General features: G+C 50.0%; 5 protein-coding genes across 5 annotated transcripts; 2 read left to right on the forward strand and 3 right to left on the reverse strand.

Moving 5' to 3' along the window:
- Positions 1 to 676: 676 nt before the first annotated feature.
- On the reverse strand, positions 677 to 3,139 carry EDB91DRAFT_1168810 (glycoside hydrolase family 79 protein). The gene is made up of 9 exons (XM_041320117.1): positions 2,434 to 3,139; positions 2,278 to 2,386; positions 2,012 to 2,225; positions 1,788 to 1,964; positions 1,571 to 1,734; positions 1,491 to 1,514; positions 1,314 to 1,429; positions 931 to 1,262; positions 677 to 878 (listed from the first exon to the last, which is right to left on the reverse strand). The coding sequence occupies exons 1-9, from the start codon at positions 2,722 to 2,724 to the stop codon at positions 725 to 727; spliced, it is 1,581 nt and encodes a 526-aa protein (XP_041170860.1). The 5' UTR covers positions 2,725 to 3,139; the 3' UTR covers positions 677 to 724.
- A 491-nt stretch (positions 3,140 to 3,630) lies between these two features.
- Positions 3,631 to 7,035, reverse strand: EDB91DRAFT_1239854 (UbiA prenyltransferase family-domain-containing protein; the record flags this gene model as incomplete). The annotated part of the gene is made up of 4 exons (XM_041321912.1): positions 3,631 to 3,789; positions 4,141 to 5,120; positions 6,895 to 6,957; positions 6,999 to 7,035. 4 exons carry the CDS (start codon positions 7,033 to 7,035, stop codon positions 3,631 to 3,633), a joined length of 1,239 nt encoding a protein of 412 aa, XP_041170861.1.
- A 1,907-nt stretch (positions 7,036 to 8,942) lies between these two features.
- On the forward strand, positions 8,943 to 10,633 carry EDB91DRAFT_1239856 (uncharacterized protein; the record flags this gene model as incomplete). Its single annotated transcript, XM_041321913.1, has 3 exons — positions 8,943 to 9,340; positions 9,391 to 9,521; positions 9,579 to 10,633. The coding sequence occupies 3 exons, from the start codon at positions 8,943 to 8,945 to the stop codon at positions 10,631 to 10,633; spliced, it is 1,584 nt and encodes a 527-aa protein (XP_041170862.1).
- Positions 10,634 to 10,869: 236 nt separating this feature from the next.
- On the reverse strand, positions 10,870 to 11,740 carry EDB91DRAFT_94367 (Tim10/DDP family zinc finger-domain-containing protein). Its single transcript, XM_041328802.1, has 5 exons — positions 11,584 to 11,740; positions 11,449 to 11,528; positions 11,325 to 11,393; positions 11,231 to 11,270; positions 10,870 to 11,179 (listed from the first exon to the last, which is right to left on the reverse strand). The coding sequence occupies exons 1-5, from the start codon at positions 11,627 to 11,629 to the stop codon at positions 11,106 to 11,108; spliced, it is 309 nt and encodes a 102-aa protein (XP_041170863.1). The 5' UTR covers positions 11,630 to 11,740; the 3' UTR covers positions 10,870 to 11,105.
- A 24-nt stretch (positions 11,741 to 11,764) lies between these two features.
- Positions 11,765 to 13,818, forward strand: EDB91DRAFT_1266121 (DnaJ-domain-containing protein; the record flags this gene model as incomplete). Its single annotated transcript, XM_041324501.1, has 7 exons — positions 11,765 to 11,929; positions 11,985 to 12,086; positions 12,143 to 12,160; positions 12,220 to 12,402; positions 12,486 to 12,724; positions 12,771 to 13,638; positions 13,690 to 13,818. The coding sequence occupies exons 1-7, from the start codon at positions 11,822 to 11,824 to the stop codon at positions 13,816 to 13,818; spliced, it is 1,647 nt and encodes a 548-aa protein (XP_041170864.1). The 5' UTR covers positions 11,765 to 11,821.
- Between the last annotated feature and the right edge of the window lie 172 nt (positions 13,819 to 13,990).

The raw sequence follows: 13,990 nt of genomic DNA on the forward strand, positions 1-13,990 counted from the left end.
CAGCGCAAGAGAGTCGCAATCTGTTGAAACCATTGACCTATTTCCATGGATTTGGTAGCAATATCTAACATCTGATAGAGTTCATCGCATTGGACGAGGGCTCGCTGTGTCTGTGGTCCTGTGAATGCTTGCAGTGAGTTCATTGTCTGACACAGCTCGGTAACCACATGCTCACCTTCAGCAATGAGGGCATCTGCACTACTGATCGTCTTGATAAGGCTAAGTATTGAGAACTAGCGAAGGACTGGCGTATGGTTGAGAAAGATTCTTTGGAAGCTGAGTTATGTTGTCTCAGTGTTTCCATCAATTATAGCCACAACCCCATCACCTTTTTATCGTAGAAACACAAGTATTATTAGATACGGAGTTTGACATAGCTTTATGGCCAGAATGCCAACGCTGCAAGAAAGAGCTCGTCAAGATTTGTCAACACCGTGCCCTCCTTCGTGCGTGTGACAGTAGATGGTAAGCTCATTGCGGCAGAAGACTATGAGTGTACGCTTTGTGTAGCAATGAGCTTCACCCTACCCTCGTTGTGTCAAACATGCTAAGAATGTGTCCTAGCTTAGAAGTTAGGAGTGCGCAGCGTCCAATTGCCTTGCCAAATATGACATTGTAAAATGTGGAATGCAACTCTCTCGTATCTCGTAGTGCACCGCAGCCCTTTCATTTCATGGTATGCTACTGGGTGTTTTGGACATATTACAAACTATACCCATCCACGTCAAAGAAACGTGACGAGGACTGCTTCCGTCTCTTGCAGGTCCACTCCAGAGCTGACAGGTAATGTGTCGACAGTCAGAGGCCCGCTAACTCTACCGTCACTAGTCTCGTACGTCTGACCTCCCCAGGTCAGATTAGTGGTATCGGAGGCATACCTGCGGACAGCCTTAGCATTCAGAACGCGACTATCGATGGAATGGGACATACCTAATTTTCAGCGTCTTCACGCTCATCTCCTTCGCGGTATATCCGGAACCAGTGAAAGAAAAATCAATGTGAGTCGAGTTCCTCGCACCAGCGCCGGCAAAATATGCGATCGTGTTTATGAGCACGGCTTTCGAGAGGGTACCATGCTCATAAAATGCATAGCCTGACACATTATTCTCGTCAATGACAATTTCGACTGCTTGCGTTGTTCCAGATGTCCCGATAGCCTCTGCGACGATGATAGCGGCATAGTATGGTGGCTGTATGTGTGGTGCCAGTGACCCAATTGGAGAGCCGTCGATGATTGAATAGTCAAGCGTCACGGGTTGAATCTGTACAGAAGAGGGTTGAGCGACGCTGCGATGCCTCAAACAGGTACCAACCAAATTGTACTTGTAGCCAACGCCCTGGTGGAAATGTATGCGACTGATACCGACTTGTGTGGCATATAAAGAGTAGTCGAGTAACCAGAGGGCAGCACCAGCTGTATTACTGACATCTAATAGAAAAGGACGATCGTATGTAAGTCGTTCTGTCGTCTGTTCACGTTGGCAACTTACTAGGTGTACCATGGCAACTCATACCTAACAATCAGTTAGTAATTTCGGCGCTGTCTAGCACCTCTCAGGCAATAACTTACTGTTTGTCTCCCCAAGGATGTAGTTCAGACCATTGGCAAAGGTTGCTTCAATATCAGGGTTAAACACGGAGATGTTACCGCGGATATAGCTTTTGGTCATCAAATCCTGCAGCACGGCTCCACCTCCAGAACAGAATGAGCCACTGTATAGGTGTTGCGAAATGCTAACAAGGTAATTTAGCACGCTATCCAGTTTCTGACGCCGAATTTGACATACGTCTCAATTAGCTGGCCTGCAGGAGATTTGAGGATGCCGAGATTAAATATAGCTTGAGGAGAGAAGCCGTTGAGGTTGTTGTGAGAAGATCCAGCGAACGCAGCGCCGATCAGTTTTGTATATGATGTTTTGGAGAGCTTGGCTGTCATCGAAACGTTATACGCAAACTCCTCCCACCTTTATGCTGATCAGCACCATTCAGGAAGTCATTGCTGTGAACTTACTCGGAGACATATTCTTGCACATTCCAGATATTTTTACTACGACTACCATCGTCGTGGTAGTAATCAGCCTCGTTACCGACCTCGATGAACTTCAGCGTGATACCCTTCTCTACTACAGCAGGGGAGGAAAATGCGTTGATGAGTGCGACAGTTTCGAGGTAGACCGCTGTGAGGTTGTGCTCCCTCAGGTTGACACCCCAGTGAACCTGCGTCCCTGAAAGTAAAAGAGCATCAGTCGCTTGAGTGTCCCCGTAAAAATATATTACCCTGTGGAAGATGAGAGATGATGTCATAGAAACCTTGCCCAACAATGGTACTGTAGGCTTCTGGGTATGGCATGATGGCAGTCGAAGCAGAGAACATATTTTCTTCATACTGCGTGCGATTTGAACACATGTCAATTTAATATCAAAAGAAATTACTTCGATATCATAGCTGAAGTCAGTGTGGTCCTCCGAGTCAGCGCCTATTCTCAAGAAGGGAGGAGTGTTGGTTATTTGGACCAAGTTATCAAGGACGTTGTTGAAAAACGTGTTAGGTTCTGTGCTCCCTGCCCAATCGACCCATCTATCTTGCTCGATTGAAAGTGAAACGAGGTTGCCCATAACTGATGCTGCACCCGAGGGTGCAGCGAGCGGGATTGTAACCTCGATCGCCGAGACAATTGGAGCGACGAGCATGAAGAAGTAAGTACCTTGCATACACCACGACATGAGGGACGCCTTCTGGCGAAAAGCTATAAAAGACTCCAGTTCATATCTCTGAGAGCAACTCGATTATATATACGGTCGAAGGAGGGCTGAGATGACCGAAACTACAATTCGATGCTGTGGACACTGAGCCTCGTGGCCGTGGACACTTGGTGGACAATTATAGCACCCGCATGAGTGCCACGCATGTGTGCTGTGGTGGTCGCATCGGGGAGTCCGTGACGAGGGCGCGATGTACCTGAGGCTTCGAAGTCTGTTAAATTAGCGCGTTTTCTCCATAGGAGCACATCACCGTCAATTCACCGAGAAAAAGGATAATCGTATTCTCCGCCGATTTTACGATCCAGTAATTCGCAGACCTGAGCAAGATGTTAACGATCATTATCATCTTGAAGTCAGTTGCCTAAACCGGTATGCTGATATAACCAACTTCCGATTCAGTTGAAGTCAGTCTTTACTGGTACCATGGCAGACGTCCGTGCCCTGCTCAAAGCCAAACGCCAAGAGGCGCGTGTAAACCATCCGCTAGCTTCTTATACGTCAACCGGACAATTACGATGCTCCGTATGCGGAACGAATATCAAACATGCATCTGCTTGGGATGGTCATCTCGGCAGCAAAGCACACCGTACGAATGTGTCTCGCGCTAGGGAAGAGGAGAGGGTTAAGGAACAAGAACACGTTGAACAGGAGGCTAGAAATGCTAAAAGAAAAGCTGATGAAGACGCCTCGGGTGGAGATGCAGCTAAAAAGCAGAAAACCGAGCCTGCTGCCTCAACTCCTCGTTCTAGCGCATTTCCGTCCAACTTCTTCTCTGATCCGTCAAAAGCGCCTCCACCGCTCCTTTCAGATGATTCGGATGACGAAGAGGTGGACTCATCGACTGTTGCCCCTGGGAAGGTGTCGGGATCACATAATGTTGGCGTGGCTCAACCAGAGCTTGACCAAGAGTGGATCAAGTTCCAACAGACGGTGATTAACGCTCCTGATGACCGCGAAACATATGATCGGGCGACTGTATTTGCGGAACCGGAGCTTGTGTCTGATGCGGCAGAAGGTTTCCCGCCACTGCAGGGTGAAGAGGATTCTCCACAAGTTGAGGCTAAATTAGACCCGGACGAGGAAAGGCGGAGGAAGGATCAGGATGAAAGGGAAATGATCATGGACCGCTTATTGGATGAGGAGAGGGCGCAGGAGGAAGCAGACATGAAAGTCACTGTAATGAAAAGCAGATTGGAGGCATTGAGGATAAAACGAGAGATTGCACGGACAAAGTCAAGAATCGCAGCGTAGCAATGTTTTCGATGCTTATCCCCCAGGTGTAATATACCATGATTATTATAATTGGATGGCGTCTAGGTATACTTATGGTTTTAGTACATCTGCTCCATCCGACGGCACCTCTTCCTCCATTCCTACCCAACGCCTCCAATCTAGCCCTTGCTTGTGAACCATCATCAGAGCCAGCATCACGGGCAGATACCACAGGTAGTGTTGAAAGGTCACCCTCGCTTCTTTTTCTCCACAACGGCGCCACCAGTTCCAGGAACCACGAATGCAAATTGCATTTGGAACTAAGCTTGTGACAGCAAAGGCCCACGTAGTCAATCCTGACAGTGGGAACATGATCGAACAAATGGGGACAAGGAGCAAGGAGTGGCGGAGAGCCACAAGAGCATTCTTCTGCGGGTTTAACACGCAAAGCATCTTATAACCTGCTTGAGCGTAGGAACCTCGAATAAAATGCGACAACGAGTTGAAGTGAGGGAATTGCCAACTGTAGAGAAGCATGAATAGTGCGAACGCGCCAAGGGGGTTATCGATCATGGACATGTCCAGTGGTGCCTCTGTAAGGAACGAGGGAAGGAAAAGGTGAATCGGATAATCTTCAGTCGGGAGAAGTTGTCCGCCGCAGGCTGTCCAACCCATAAGAGGCGGGATTCCACCGACGACGGCGCCCACCCAGGTGTTAGATACGCTTTTACGTTTCAACCAAGTGTACGCCACTGCATAGAGTACAATGTTCGCTGCGCCGAGACAGGCTGCGAGTGGGCTCGCCATGAACCACAGTACTGCTGGTCCTGCTACCCCTGTCACAGCAGCAAACCCAGCAGCATGCAAAGGGGAAATAGCTCTGCGGACCAGTGGTCTTTGGCGGGTGCGAGCCATTTGGGCGTCATAAGGTATTTCCTGAAGTTGATTCAGAGTATTCGCCGATGCTGAACACAGGGCCGTGCCAACAGCTGTGGAGAGAAGAATTGGGACTGTTGCAGGAAGTGGGGAGAGAGCGACCCCTGACATTGCGGTCAAGACGACCAAGAAGGTCAGGCGTGACTTGGCAAGCTGCGCGTAAATCTTCAACAGGCGTCTTGGGGTGAGCACTTCGACTTCTTTGAAGCCTGCAGGGGCGATATGAACTGCATCTGGTTCTGCGACTGCATGTGCGATTCCCCGGACACGAATTATCTCGGAAGGTTTTGTGCTATCGATGCGAGTAGACCACTGTTGATTGTGACAAAAGAAGGAGGTAAAGTCTCGACGCGCAGAAGACACAGTGTACGGTCTGCTGAAAGCCGCGGAGGCCATAAACTTTTGGCTAGCGAGAGAGCGTGATGCACTTGATGTGCAGGCAACAAAATGTTTGCTACATGACTGAAAAGCATGTATTTTCCTCATTTCTAGATACAAAGCAGCGATTTTTGTATGAGCTCGCTGTTATGAATAGCGAGGACGTACTCACCTGCACCAGCGCACAGACCAAGGTTTCAGTAAGCGGAGTTTGAACGCCTTCTCACAGCAACTTGTTACACGTTTTCTAAAAAGTTTACAGTTGCGTTCATACTGCTGCAAGTACTGCAAGTTTGCTCACGTCGTCGCAAGGCCCCGCCATACTAATACCTTGCCATGCCTGGCACACATCTCCTCCCGCCAAATCTTCTCAAGCTATTTGCACCTCGACCGCCGCTTCCTTATGCACGACCCGTTGGCAAAGACATCCACCGCGTTACTTCCAAAGATGTTGACGGCGTTGCAAATATCCTAGCGCGACTCAAGGAAGTCTCGACCGCATCATTAATCGCAGGCAATGGTGAAGTAGGAGACGGAATGGAAGAGGGCGAGGAGCCTGCATTCACACTAGCCGAAGAAACAAAACGTCAAATTCGGAGAGAGGAACGCAAAAAGAAAAAGACCGAAGAGTTCAAGATTGCTAAGGAGACTTGTGAGTGGTCATTTTCGTCGGCGTGATATGAGTCCTCACCGTTTATAGACAAACCCGCGGACGATGCGGAAGCCATTGGAGACCCATATAAAACACTCTTCATCTCACGTCTGGTTAGCCGCATCATTTCCAATTTCAATTTCGTGCGTTCTGCTGACGTTTTCATGTAGAATAAAAATGCAACGGAAAGTGACCTCCGACGCGAATTCGAAAGCTTTGGCACCATTGAACGGGTAAGACTGGTACGAGACCAGAAAGGCCGGTGCAGAGGTTATGCATTCATTGTCTATGAGCGCGAACGAGATATGAAAGGTAATGATGGTAAAAGCGTTATTTTTTCTTCTTCTGTACTGAGCTCTTCTTAGCGGCTTATAAGGAATCTGATGGTTTACATATCATGGGCAAGCGCATACTTGTCGATGTCGAACGAGGCCGGACTGTGAGGGGGTGGAAACCCCGTCGTCTAGGTGGAGGTCTTGGCGGACGCCCAAAACCAGTTGAACAACCTGTATTGCCCCCTCCAAGACCTACCGGTGACCGAGGCGGTTTTAGGGGTGGAGGGAGGGGTGGAGGCTTTCAGCGACAGAGGTGGCTTCCGAGGCGGTCGCGGCGGTGGATTTAGAGGTGGTGGTGGTGGCGGCGGCGGCGGCTTTGGAGACCGCGGTGGCGGCTTTGGAGATCGGGGTAGTGGTTTCGGAGACCGAGGTGGTTTCCGCGGAGGTGGTGGTGGTGGCTTTCGAGGTGGACGCGACGATGGCTACAGGTCGGTTTAAATATTCTACATCATTTTCATTTCTGACTTATTCTCTCCAGGGGTGGTCGAGGCGGGGGCGTTGGTTACCACGGAGGTGGATTTGGCGGTGATGCTCCTGCTAATGGCTTCGGCCCTCCAGGTGCTCAGGGACCTGGTGGTCCGGGTGGCTTTGGCGGTCCTCCACAACAAGGCTATGTACCACCAGGCGGCGGCTTCGGTCCAGGTAGAGGTGGATTCCGCGGAGACCTCAAACGTGAAGGACCTGGTGGGTACGATGACAGGGACGCTAAACGACCGCGATACTAGTTGCGGCCGGGTGAGATACGTCCAGCTTTCTCATTTTCTCACATGCTTCTTGCTTCAAGTCCCATGACTCCGCGCTAGGTGGGGTGTGTAAGTACTGAACGCTTTTGTTGTCACATTGCTCTGCAGCCTTCGCGTAAGTATCACTATTTTATTACTAGGTGCCCTATTTTTATGGGTGATTGGCATTGATCGTTCCGATTGAGGCGAACGTGAGTATACCATGCTATACGACCATCTTCAGCGTTAGCAATTATGATGTACATAGCTACATATCCTGGCGATCGTGTGCAGACGTCTGACGAGATGACAGCGTAGCAAGAATTCTAAGACAAGGTTTTGTTGATGTTACTATTATGTACTATGTTCTGTTCGGATGATCCTCGGGCCAATCACCTTGGATATTCGTGATAATATCAAACGCCCACCTCAATCTGAGATTACTGCTTGTTACTGCTGTTAGTTTGTGACATGTCGCCCGTGGTTACCCATCAATGGTCAAAGCAGAGGGGACCCTGTACGGTACTGACGGTAAGTAATACGTACCGTTTATGAAAGTGCGGACCGCTCGCTGGCGCTGAGCAGTATACACGGTACCAGCTGTCGTCACGAGGCTGCGTGTCATCCAACTCAACATTTCGTACTTAGATCGCTGCTTTCAGATTAGCCTATCAGTGAGTCGGACCCTCTTGCTTTAAGGACCGCCGGGAAAACCAGTCTTTCGGATCCTTCGGAAGAGAACGTCACGGATCACAGGCTAGCACAGGTACGTAGAACGTTGACGCGCCGGGACTCGATCCTTACACGCTAACTGTCTGCTTGCAAGCTTATCGTTTGTTCCCTTGACAGTGAATGGTAACTTGGTATGTTAGACCGTCATTGAAGTGAGGCATGGAGGACCCTGCACGACAACGTTTTCGAGCCCGAAAGCGTCCGGATGTTGACATGTTTTTCTATCGAAAACATGGAAATTTTTTTGGCGAAAAAGGCTAGTTCTCATGTTGATCATTTGTTCCGAACTGCATAGCAACTCCCGGTGCCGCAACTTTTTGTTCTCCCGCATCCTATGAGGAAGGTCCGAATGTTCACATCGGTTTGTTTCAGAGAGCCGGATAAGAAGAAGTTGGAGTGCCAGCACACCAGATCGTGATGCAACATCGGGTGTAGGCTTTGCTTACTTGACAGACGAGTTTGATTAACCGCACGAACACGCGTCACGGTATCTGCACGCCAATGGCAGCAGTTCCTGGAACCTATCAAAGATTCAACTCAGCCCACTACCCGAATCCGACAGATCTTATCAGTCCAAACTAGTCTTTCATTGGGAGCTGGATTACAGCATAAACTTGACCCTACCCAAGGATTTCGTTCGCTTTGCAGAACTGGCTAACAAATTTTATGACAGTCTGGGTACCTCCGGTTTTTCTTTGCTGTTTCAAACTTGCTCAAGTGTCTTTTACGCAGTGCGTCGAGAGTAGTCGTCATAGAACGGAAGTAGACATCTCCCCCAACTACGGTTCCTTGGTTGGTACCCCGATCCGGTGAGTTCCCTTATTTTGGCTTTGATCCGTACCTCCCTCTCTCCCGCCATGCGTGAATTTTCCTGCGCGATCCATCTTTCTCCTTCCTAACTTGCCTTTTGTATAGGCAGCGTGATCGTCTGATCTGGCGCTCGTTTTGGCCTGCCATCTCTGTCACCCTTTCTGGCTCCCTTTTCCTTACAAGGCCTGGCTGCGTCTTACTCAACTCAACATCTTGACATAAGGGTAACCGATCTCCGGTTTTCGCGACTGCACCAAAAGGCCCCCAAATAAACAGGTGGAAGGGATAAGCTCCCTTTCAACGATCGTCTACTTTTTGCTTCCTACTTCTGTCGCTGAACTTGGAAAGAGGGTGTGAGACCTCTACTCAGAACGCATTTCGGGCGTTCGACTCTGGACGCACATGGCACAGGCAGGTTATGATGAGCTGCCAAGGCACCCCCCACACTGTGCAAATCCCCATGCTGCGTCGGACTGTTCGCCTTCTCCTGTTAGCTCGTCAGCTCAGTCTCCGGTGAACGTTGGAGCCGTCCGACCCAGTTCCGCATCGCTATCAGACAGCAACGAGGCAGATACTGGCAAGGGCCCATCTTCTGGCCCACAAAGGTCAAAATCCATCAGCGGCGTAGGTGCCAAGTGGGAAAGAGAGAAGCGAAAGCGTTCACGTGTCACTCCTGAACAACTTATCCATCTGGAGCGCTTCTTTTCGATGGACAGAAGTCCCACTGCAGCGAGGAGGAAAGAAATCAGTGATTTGCTGGGCATGCAGGAACGACAAACACAAATATGGTTCCAGAACAGGTTCGTAACTTCTCCGTCGCGCACAAGCACCGCTGATGACGGTCCCTCAGACGCGCAAAGGCCAAACTGCAAGATGGCAAGAAGGGTCGAGGGGACGGCGCTGAAACCCCACCGGATACCCCCCCGGAATTGGCAACCGGATATGAAGCAGAGCTACACAGCCTCATACATGAAGACGAACGTAAGTCGCCACATGTTCGGGGATTGGTTCCTTTACTTATGCTGTTTTTGCTACCAGCTGTGACCATTATTCCCTGCAACGATTTGTCGATAGGGACGTGGCGTCGCATTGCGACAGCCGTAGGGAAGCACGATCTCGTGGCGTACCTGTGTGACAGCAGGCGCTGTTTAACGTGGTTCATCCACTCCGCGGGTTATGGCTTCAAGATGGAAATTCCTTTCGACATTATCGTCGATACAGAATTCACAAACGCAGCGCCAGGGTCTGGACTGGCTTCATTTATCCTTTCACAACCACCAACCTTTTACCTCGAGTCTTTTTCAACTCCTGGGCCTGGACAGGCACCGGGGCAAATTCGGCAATGGAAAAAATGTGCGGATTGGACAGAAGGACAACAAGCTACAAAGATTCTGCGTCATGACTTGATAGGTTCGGCGGTACAGCTTGCACACCTCCTACGCCACCTGAACGCCCATGCTTCTGGGTCGGATATCCGACTTCATTCACCATCTTACTACTCTCAGGAGCCATCGCCACTTCTCATGGAGGTCCCTCAACCTCCCATGGCTAACTTAGCAGGGCCTGCATACCCCTACGGCGGAGATGTTAACGACTCTAGAAGGGTAGAACACCCTGTCCACATACGAAGAAGATCCTTTTCGGGTGGTGGCGTGCGATTGAGTCATATGCATCGGCCTGGTCATCAGTCTCTCGCTGTGGACTTGCCTGTCAACCCGACACCAGGGCCGCACTCAGCGCCATACGGTACATCCTTCTCACCATATTCCAGCCGTAATCATCCATCCATCCACTTATCGTCTCATTCGCCCATGTACTCGGAATACGGGAACTCCGTGTCAACGCATAGTATATCGCAACAATCTCAATCCCCTGTCGACTACGGTCCAGATACCCAGAGCGTCCCCCCGCGTTCCTATTCATCCGCCCCAGTTCATCAAATGTATGATGGCACTATGTCGATGGCTTCTCCGTATTCTAGCAGTGGACCCACCCCTAGTTCCACTGCCCAGACACCATTCGCTTCCCCTTCTCCACCATTGCTAACGACTCCATTTTATCCTCACACAAATGACTATAGCACACGGGGCTGAGCCTCACTAACTCAGCATACACTTCTGGTATGCGTGGTATACGTTACGAATACGACCTGATCAAAAATTGTATCAGCCTGGACCTTGCGCTGTTTTGCATGGGTTGCCTAATAATTTTTCGCCTTCCTTCGCGGTACATACTTCATTTACCTTCGCATCGCAAGTTGATTCCTGACATTCTAATACCCTACACTGGTTTCACATTTTTTGTACCGGGTCGGTCATATCACGCTGGAAGCATAATCTTCCTGAACGCTGGTACACGTCATTATTTAATATGCTACTTGTAATACAATGATACCTTTTCGTACACCATAGCTCGCACAGTAGCTGACAATAAATCCTCCCTACAAGCTTCATGGTGTCTGACTTGGACGTGGAGCAGTCGTGATGGACACGCAGGTGAGATTGTTGAACGACTAACATGAAAGCACAATTAACGGAATGGGGCTGTATGAATACAATATGGCGACTATATCTGATTAATTTGTCGCTGCTCCCGTTCTCTACTTAAGCGGGCTGTGTAGGTTTTGCTGATCATATTGACTGCGGGGTTGTGAGTGGCTGCATAACAAGGCACCTCAGCCGGGGACTCACATGTTTCCAGATAACGTTCGAGACATCGTGACAGGCATGTCTGGATTTTAGAAAATATTAGCATCTTCGCCGCCAACTCGATGAGTGCACCCACCTCCTCTGAGCCGGACAAGGAGGTCCCAGGCTTCGCTACGCACTTGGCGAAGCATTTTTCGTTCGTTTTCTGAAAGGCGTTGTTACTGTGAGCACCAGCAGCAATGGAATGACAGGGATCACACATTTATAAGCTCTTGCGCACTGGCTAGGGCAATCTCGGAGCGCACACTATTCATCACGGCTTCTTTCTTTGCGGCCATGTCTGCAAAGGATATGTACTGAGTAGGAGTCGGATTATATGACTGCATGTCGCATACCTGAAGGGGAACTAGACGAAGACGGCGACTTGAAGAAGTCAGACATGTTGTAAAGCGGGCAAGAGCACAAGGAGCTAGTGATTTAGAGCTTGGATTCCTTGAACGACTTGGTTGAACGAAAATCCAGTGAAGCGATGACGGTTAATGTGTGACTTCGGGAGCAATTGGTAACTTTAACGGCACGGAATCTGTACGGCGATGAACCATGCGATTGCAGTAACGGCAGTCATATACATTCATGGGTGCACGCGAATCCGTAGGTCGCAACACCGAATCCGAAGATGCAGTTCCCGATTACTATGAGCTGCTGGGTGTCGAGGAATCGGCAAGCGCTGACGAGATCAAGGTATGTCAATATGTCACATCAAGTGTTCAACGTTCATGGTCTAATCGCCCTCAAGAAAGCCTTTCGAAAATTAGCCCTTGTCCATCATCCCGACAAAAACAAAGATGATGTCGAAGGTGCCACAAAAAGATTTGCCACTATCCAGCAAGCATATGAGGTGCGAGTTCTCACCCCTGGTGATATCGAAGGCTCATCGCATGTCGGATCGAACAGGTGTTGAGTGATGACCAGGTTTGTACCTGCTGTCGCGGTGTTCTGTTGCGTCGGTCTTGATTGTCCCGCGTAAGTAGGAAAGAGCCTGGTATGACTCTCACAAAGCATCTCTGGCACCAGAACCGGATGCGGAAGCCGTCTTCGAGGACATTCGAAAAGGCGCTCCGCCTCCCCGCGCCCGCGACAGAGGCCTGACTGTCAGACATCTTGCTCAATTTTTTGATGCGACTGTCTGGTCAGGCTTTGATGGTGGCGAGAATGTGCGTTCCACATTCTCATATATACCCCCATAACCACAATGATATACATACAATGAATTCTAACTCACGCTCACCACCACTAGAGCTTCTTCACAATCTACCACAACCTCTTTACACGTTTGGCGCAGGAGGAGAACCTCATCTCTGAGATCGACTATCCCAGCTTCGGAGATCCCTCCTGGCCCTGGTCTACGCCCAAGTCGACAGGCCAGCCCGCTGCGCGCGATTTCTATAATGCGTGGATTAACTTTGTAACCTTCAAGGATTTCGTATGGACGGAGCAGTGGAATCTTGCAGAAGCGCCCGATCGCCGAGTACGACGGTGAGTGGTAGCGTTTGACGCATTCCGTGGCTGAGTATTTTTGTAGACTGATGGAGAGAGACAATAAAAAAGCCAGGGACGAGGCGCGAAAGGACTACAATGAGACTATCAGAGTAATTGCTTTCATTTTCATCGTACCCAAAGAAGTTCTAAATAGTATGCAGCAACTGGCCCTTTTTATTCGCAAGCGCGACCCGCGGTACAAGGCTCATCTCGCTGCACAAGCTCAGGCCAACAAAACCTTATCACAAGCCAAAGCTCCCACATCTGGATCATCTACACCGCGCCCGCAGCCCGCCAAGGTTTATGTAGAGCAAGACTGGCAAAGAGCAGGTGGCACGGATCATGATGCTGATGCTGACCTCGAATGGGCGGCCGGCGAAGGCAACGCAGAGGAATGGGAGTGTGTCGCATGTGGGAAGACGTTCCGTAGCGAGGCTGCATGGGACAGCCACGAGCGTAGCAAGAAACACATGCGTGAGATCGAGAAACTGAAAAGGGAGATGTGGCAAGAGGAGGAAGCAATCGGACATGTTCCAGAGGAGGGAGAAAGCAATGAGAATGAGGAGGTGGATGGAGACGTTAATAGCGAGTTCGTTCCTTCACCCCCACCAACACCTCCAGAGCCCCCAGAGCCGGTACTCGAAAATAGAGACGCAGATAAAGTCGGTCTACCCACCGAAGAACCCCCGGTTGAAGACGATGACCAACTCATGCAGAAAAGGGGCAAGAAGGAAAAGTCCAAGCTCCAAACAAGACCGTCAAACGATGCGCAAGCCCCCTCCACCCCAATACCAGAAAACGGGGATGGTTCTCAGGATGTAGCGTCTTCCCAGCCCGAGCTTACAAAACGGGAGAAACGAAAGCTCCGAGAGGCGAAGAAGGCTGCCAACGTCGAGGCAGAGCGCAGCATGGTTTGTACTCTCCCTACGCATGGTGGCTTTACTGTGCTGACATGCTCATAGGTTTGCAACGTGTGCAAAATGCCCTTCGAGAGCCGCACGAAGCTGTTTGCCCACATCAGGGACACAGGACACGCACTTGCTGAGCCCGAAGAGCCGGCTCGAGGGAAGAAAGGGCGCAAGGGACGATAGCGATTGGGTTGATGGTGAAGATCGCCATGGATAGAACATGAATCACCGGAACACATAGCATCTCGACACCCTAGAGGAGGAACTAGGATGTGCCATGACATGAAAAAGTGTGACCCACATAGATATACAATCAGCTTAATTAAATGTCCAATACGACTGATAAACACACACA

This window comes from Suillus paluster, assembly GCF_016628075.1.
Source record: "Suillus paluster strain FC165 chromosome Unknown EDB91scaffold_118, whole genome shotgun sequence".
In the NCBI taxonomy this organism is placed as follows: Eukaryota; Fungi; Basidiomycota; class Agaricomycetes; order Boletales; family Suillaceae; genus Suillus; species Suillus paluster.